The following is a 7,222-nucleotide window of genomic DNA, read 5'->3' as shown; positions in this document are numbered from 1 at the left end:
GAAGAAGATGGAAGTGAGGAAGAAGAAAGAAGATAAATGTGTTTTTAATTTGATTTTTTTTTATTAACGCCTTTTTTTGAATTTAGTCTCTCGGATAATTTTTATTTTTTGATTTGGTCCTTTAAACTTGATGACTAGTCACATGGATAGACACATCAACCAACATCGTATGTCAACCTCCGTTTTTGTAACTGATGTCGACTACAAAGACCAAAATCAATATACGATGACGAAAGCCAAAAACACACAAATTAACTTTTTTTTTTTTTGAAACAACACAAATTAACTATTTATCTAACAAAAGAGAAAAAAAAAAAGAAAAGAAATATTCCATTTACATGAGCAGGAACGTAAAGATACAATTTCACGCGTTTTCTTCTTCGCGCTCCCCGTTTATTTATCTCTATATTTGAAATCGTTTGCATTAGAAACGCTCAAATTTTCGAAGAGGAACAGTAAATCAACAAGGAAACTTCTTAAAGGGTGAGAATTAGGGTTTTCAGTATTCAATGACGAAGACGACCAAAGGTGGTAAGGTGATGAATCCTACCGATGCTTATCGAAAGGAGCTTCGCAAAAAGGAATTGAAAAGGGTAACTATCTATCTATTTTCACTTTCATTGCAATAATTGAAATTTTGAGTGTTTATTTTGCAAAATTGAATTTCAATTATGCAAATATGGTTTTTTCATACAAGATAATTGATGAGCACTTATGCTATCTTAATTAAGCTGTTTATCTAAATAGTGACTTAATCACCGATTTATGTTCTTAAATTTGACATTTTTATTTTGTTTTGGTTTACAGAATAAGAAAGAAAGAAAGAAGGTGAGGGATGTGGGGATTTTGAAGAAAGATCCTGATCAACTCAAGAAGCAGATTGAGAACTTGGAAATGATGAGTAAGTTGCATAGTGCTTTATTTTATTAACTAGCTTTTGCATTCTAAGGAAGTGAAATTTCAGCTTCGTTTTTTTGCATCACCATCAGCATTATGCTGGTATAATCCATTTTGTTTAGAGATTAATGGCTACACACTCAGTTTAAATTAGTTTTACACTGACATCCAATGCGAGCCATTTATTTTGCAACCTTATACTTCATATTATTAGTTTTCAGATTAAATTAGAAGACTAGGCTGATGTGACAGAACAGTGGATTATTATTCTTATGTGACACATGTGAATAGCTGGTTAGAAATCTCACTAGGCATTCGAACCTGCAATACCTTATCTTTCCAACCCCTTTGTGTCTCTCCCCAAACCATCAAACCAGCTTATCACTCCACTATGTTGGCAAAAGGTGTACTGGGCATTGCAAAATGATATCATACATCTAGTAGTTGTCATGGTTTGAACAATCTGTTCATTATATGAACTTTGTGAAAACTAATTTGCAAACAGTAGGACTAATCATTCGAATCAAATATAGAACTGCATAGGCAAATTTTAGAGGATTGTAAATCTTATCAAATTATAATCATGAAAAAACATAATGAAAAATAACATAAAGTTTCAAATATATAAATAAACATTGTATTCAATATACTATACACTACAACTGGAGATGGGTCAGTCTAGGCTGACTTTTTCATTTTGTATTCTTAGTCTGTTCCTAATCCCTACACCAGTATTCCACTTTTATTCCAAAATGTGGTATGGACATAACAATCCTTTAGTTGTTTCCCTGGCATGCATTAAGTAGTATAGTTATAATTTGATTATAACTTACAATTGAGATGACATTTTATATACTTTTGCCTATTGAAAACCACTGCACATTGTTTGTTGTGGCAGAGGCTGATGGTGCATTGGATAAAGCAAGAAAGCACAAAAGTAAGCAACTAAAACAAACACTTGATCTTGTCATTAAGAAGCAGAAGGTAACAATTCATACATGTCTATTTTGTTGGGCCACTTTGTATTCTCCTACATAATTTTGCAGATTTTTATGTAGTTATGTTATTGCATTATTTTGTTTTTTCTTGATGTAAAACGACAAAACAGTGAGAACTGAGCTCTGGATTATTTAAGCCAATATCCAAGCCGTTTTCTCTCGATGAGACTATGGCATTTTTTCAATACCCTGAGCCTATCAACTTTGCAGAGGGTTTCCTATCAAACTTCTTCCCCATCCCTGAAGAAGTAAAGGATATACTGGTGCGTTTATAGGTAGTGATACTGTGAGAGTCAGTATATGTCTGTTACGATACATTTTTTTTTGGTTTTTTATTGTCTCTACTATTGTCTCATTTTTCTTCACCTTAATGTTTATGACATATAAAGTATGCTACTTTCATGCTTCTGAACACCATGAGTAACTTGCAGATTGGTTGATGTACTATTCTTGTCCATAGATAAGTATTACTTAGAGTAGCCGAAGGTCCCTCTTAGGTTTATCATTGCCTCTAATTGGTAGTTTATCAGTGATGTTAAATAGTGGCCATGTCAGATTGCGGTGGTGGATTTTTCGCCAACCGCTATGGCCAATTTATGAAGAAAGGCAGCACTATGGCGTTTTATGGTGGAAATGGGGCCTTAAAATGACAGTTTTTTGGCCTTTTGCAATTGATAATACTGCTTGGTTGATCAGAGTATGACAGAAACGGGATACTGTTGATTAATGAAAATAAAGACAACCTCATAACCAAGAGAACATATACCAAGCACATGTTCTGATGCTAAAATTTGTTTGTTTCTTATCGTCTATAATTGTTTTTCTCTTCAACATAATTAAGAAACTTATTTTTATAACGTATAGAGTGATATTGCTGATTTACCATTCTTCTACGTAGGCAAGTTCCACTAACAGTAGCGGAAGGGACCTATTGGGTTTATCATAATCTGTATGTGGTAGTGTTGTTGATATTTTCTTGGTCCAATGTAAACAGGTTGTCCGTTTGTAGTCATAGGCTGTAATGTGTTTCTATTGAAACAAACTTGTAATGGGTCACTGTTAATTTTGACTTTAGACAGACCCATGGAATTTTTTGGTGAACATTTAAGTCTTGATTGATTGGTAAAAGGAAAAACCAGAATTTTATGGAATTAGAGTATTCATGAATTGAGTTTGATATTGCTTAAGTAGCTGAAGCTGCCTGTGTTGTGCATTTATATTTTTATTTAGCAAAGGATGCCAAATTCAGCCTTTGAATTTGAACACTCTAGTCAACTGTATGCATGATTTTATTAGTTTCCATTGATGATCTAAATCTGATATCTTTTGGACAGGAACATGATGAGAAAAGGCGGGAGAAGGGTGAGCCCCCTGTTATGTTCAGGTGAAAAATTTATTTTCAAGAAAAAATATGTCCAGTTTGTTTTTGTGTTGTTTACAAATCCTTGGATGTCTTTGGAGCAGTCATTTGGGGCTTCCTCAAAGGAGAACAAGTGCAGAAGAAGAAGAGATAGTTAATCCCCCACCACCACCACTTCCTGATGCTAGTTCAGCTGATGGTGCTGTTTTACCTGCATCTTTGCCACTGCCTCCCCCACCTCCCTTGCCTCCAAATCCCGCTGCTGCGGTGCCTGTATCATTACCACCACCTCCTTTGCCGCCACCACCTCCTGGTCCTCCACCTAAAGAGCAAGCTGTAAATCGGCCTTTACCCCCTCCTCCTCCTCCACCCCTAAAACAGTCTCAGCCGCCTCCACCTGGCACCAGTGAAGGCGAAGAGAGAAATCAATATGCATTGCCAGATAATCTATCTTCCAAGGAGCCTGGTCAGGTAGGCTCATTTTTAGTTAAATGACTTGGGCTTTATCTTTCAAGACATTATCTGACTGTATAAGTATGAACGGACCTGAAATTATAGATATATTGAAAGTTTAGAAGCATTGACGCTTTTGTCGGCATTTTTTTTATCCAAAAGGAGTCAGTGCGGGGATTCTGATCAAAATTTAGGATGTCAGTATGGCAGGGAAATTTTTAATTAATATATTTTTAAAAAAATTGTATGTTTACTAAATTAATACTAAATAATTGAAAATAAGTAGTATCAGTTTGTTTTCGCTTGTTTATAAATACCAAAGACATTTAAATGTTCTATTAGGTCGCGTACAAATTTTTTGTCTATTTCTTTATGTGTTGGTTTGTTTCAGAACCAATTTTCAGTGTTTTTAAACATTTCAAATTATGTTCAAGGCTTCTAGCTGAAAAAAGATGGATATACATGCCGTTATCTCTTGCTTGTATATGACTATCTGATCTCAGGTATACCACATGCCACAGGTTTTTGTCTATTCATGCTTCATAGATGGCTACTAGACACTTGTCATGGTTGCCAAATGCCCAAATGGGAACACATTACATTTGATTGCTCTTAGTTGTAAAATCAGTCTTGTTATTATTATACTTAACAAAAGTTTCTTCGGAAATAACATTTTTTCTCTCTGAAATGCAGGTGCATCTTCCTCCGCCGCCTCCTCCACCAAGTCGTATGCCACCAAATTCTGGTGCTATTCAGTCTGATGGTACTGACAATAAGAACTCTTATGCAAACCAGGAGATCCAAGAAATGGTTCCTGGGCCTCCTCCTCCTCCAAGACAACAACCTCCTTGTCCAGGACCCTCATTAATCCCAAGTTTACAGCCTGATGTATTGCCCCCTGGAATATCTCGATTCCCACCGCCCCCACCACCACCTGATATAAGGCCTCCATTACCTGTGACTGGACTTCCTGGTCAGGCACCTCCTCCTGGAATGATGGTCCCCCTAATCTTAAGGCCCCCATATGGTCCTCCACCTGGGCCTCCTCCAATGATGAGACCACCACTTCCACCTGGTCCTCATCCAAACTTTCAGGAAGAGGATCATATGGCAAGTAAGCCACTTCCTCCTCAGAAACCATCATATGTTAAATCTGCTGCTTCTACTGTTGTTAAAAGGCCATTAGCTCAGCACACTCCAGAACTCACATCTATGGTAAGTTGATTCAATTTATTTTTTTTATTTATAGCTTTGCTTTTATTTCAGCTCTCAGGTTTTGTTCTTCCCCATACCTATATTAAGTACACATTTAGTTCAGCTTTGTTTTAAAACATAACATCTTCTCAAGTAAAGTTTCTTGCAGTAGTGTGTATTAGTATTTTCAGACCACTGAATAAGCTAATGGCAACATACTGTATATTATTTTGATGCTACCAGTGATCCACTGCTACATGGGCTTAAACTCTAGTGTCGAGAAAAGTTGGCTTTAATTAGTGGTCATAATTTGAATTCTCAGAGAAACAATCCGAGTAATGTCTCAGTTAAATAAGTTAGCAGATGTCCTAAATTGTTTGTTCATGACCACTTAAAGTGGCATCATTTGTTAATATTTTGATCTCTTTATATGTAATTGCTCTAATATAGTCTGGGTCATTTTTTTTACTAGGTTCCTGCATCTGTGCGGGTGAGAAGGGAGACCGCAATGACCAAAACAAAACCAAAACCACCTGTGTCAACAGTGTCAGTGTCAACAGCTAGAACAGTCCCTGTGACACTCGGGCCAACTATTGTAAAACCAGAATCAGTGAGCTCGTCATCTGCTCCAAAAGCACCAAGCATTGATGACTCATACACAGCTTTCTTAGAGGACATGAAATCCCTTGGCGCACTTGATGGTTGAGATCACTGTGAGAGGTGGAGTAACCTCTCAGTCGTTGTCGTTCAAAGATTTTGGATACCTTTTTTTAAGAGATTAGCAAAATGGGGGCCACAGAAACCTTGTGGATAGATAATCGTGAAACATGTGTCAATGGGGGTGACGTTTAGTATGGGAACGGATTCTTTTTTCCCATGATGGGAAAGTGTCCTTTACAACCATAGATTTAATAGTTTTTTATTTGGATGGTTAAGATTTGTCACTTGTTAATTGTTTTAACTTGTTGCTTGGTATTGTGAACCACAGCAGTGGACCCCATCAATTTATTAAACAACAATTTTTTATTTGTTTGTAATAAGTCAAGGGCTTGGCAGTTTGTTTTGGATTGTTTTGTTCTAACTCAAATTAAAATTCAGCGTCTCTCATAGTCATAATATCTTATACTGTAAATTAAAATCACTTTCAAAATTATTTTAATATCAAAACAAGAATGCTCTAGAATTTCTCTTTTAATTAATACAAAAATATATATAAGGTAATTAAAATTAAAATGAAGAACACTCGTCAATTATTCGATGGCTTTAAAGTTCTCTTCCAAACATTCATCTCTCAGTTCTTCTTTCTTCATGCTCACTTCTCGGTTCTTCTCTTTAGTTCAGATTTTTTTCCCCAAATTTTTTAATTCTATTCATTTTCGATCATTTTTGGGTGTTTCATGGAGATTAGGTGTTTTCCTCATTCTTCCTCCGTTATTTTCCTTTTTCATTAGATCTGCAAAAATAATTTATTTTCATTTTTCATCAGATCTGAAAAGTTAAGAAAGTTTCAGAGAATAAATAAATTGAAAACTGAGAAAAGGAGTTTATTGACATGCATTAGATATATAAAAACTCTTGGATTGGATTTTATTGAGCTGTAGATCCAAATGAATTAATGATATGTGTGAGCTGTAAATTGAGACTCTTGGATTGGATTTAGTTGTTATAGTTTGAAAAACTATTGGGATTATTTTTCCATGGATATGTTGAGTTTCGATTTTAGCTGTTGGAGTTGGAGTTGGAGAGAAGGAGTTTGGTTGTTGTCAAAGAAGAAAAAAATTTGTTGGAGAGAAGGTCGAAGAAGGAAATGAATGAATTGGTCTGCTGGAAATAATGGAAGTAAGGTGGAGCAATAGTAAGAGGAAATAGAGGGGAGGTGCACTAGAAAAAACAAAAAACATTAAATAACAATTTTCAGTTTTTTATTTTATTTTTATTAAAGAGGTTTATCACTGACAGGTGTCCTGGAAAGGGGAGCTTTCCCATGGTGGGAAAAAACTCCCCATTCCCAGGCTAAACGTCACCGTCAATGGGTCAATGATTAGCTAAATTGATTACCGGTAATCCTTTGGGCATTTGATCAATCCACTATGAACATCTTTAATGGATGAACTAAAGTGGGTAAACCAAGTTATTTTTGTGGGGTCAAATTGTCATGGAGGATTTAATCAATACATAGTTAATCAGTTTTTACTTTAATAGCGATTGTTTAGAAAGAACTGAAATTTGATCCCCACGTGTTTTATATTTTTTATTTGCAATTAGTTTTGTTTCAAAATTAATATTAATTTAACTATTTTGATTAAAATTTAAAATATTT

At 35.3% G+C, this 7,222-nt stretch overlaps 1 protein-coding gene across 2 annotated transcripts; it reads left to right on the top strand.

The window, feature by feature from the left end:
• Positions 1-317: 317 nt before the first annotated feature.
• Positions 318-6,011, top strand: LOC146901816 (protein EARLY FLOWERING 5-like). 2 transcript variants are annotated; one of them, XM_085735625.1, is made up of 8 exons: positions 353-593; positions 808-901; positions 1,796-1,881; positions 2,006-2,158; positions 3,230-3,279; positions 3,360-3,726; positions 4,402-4,923; positions 5,375-6,011. In XM_085735625.1, the coding sequence occupies exons 4-8, from the start codon at positions 2,066-2,068 to the stop codon at positions 5,606-5,608; spliced, it is 1,266 nt and encodes a 421-aa protein (XP_085591751.1). In that variant the 5' UTR covers positions 353-593; positions 808-901; positions 1,796-1,881; positions 2,006-2,065; the 3' UTR covers positions 5,609-6,011. The 2 variants fall into 2 exon arrangements, with proteins under 2 accessions (XP_085591749.1, XP_085591751.1); XM_085735623.1 differs by lacking the exon at positions 2,006-2,158 and having other exon boundaries at positions 318-593.
• Positions 6,012-7,222: the final 1,211 nt, after the last annotated feature.

Source organism: Medicago sativa, chromosome 8, assembly GCF_051527215.1.
Source record: "Medicago sativa cultivar Bolivia chromosome 8, Bolivia_mono, whole genome shotgun sequence".
Taxonomy (NCBI): Eukaryota; Viridiplantae; Streptophyta; class Magnoliopsida; order Fabales; family Fabaceae; genus Medicago; species Medicago sativa.
Note: the sequence above shows the minus strand (reverse complement) of the source record. Positions and strands in the feature narration are given on the sequence as shown.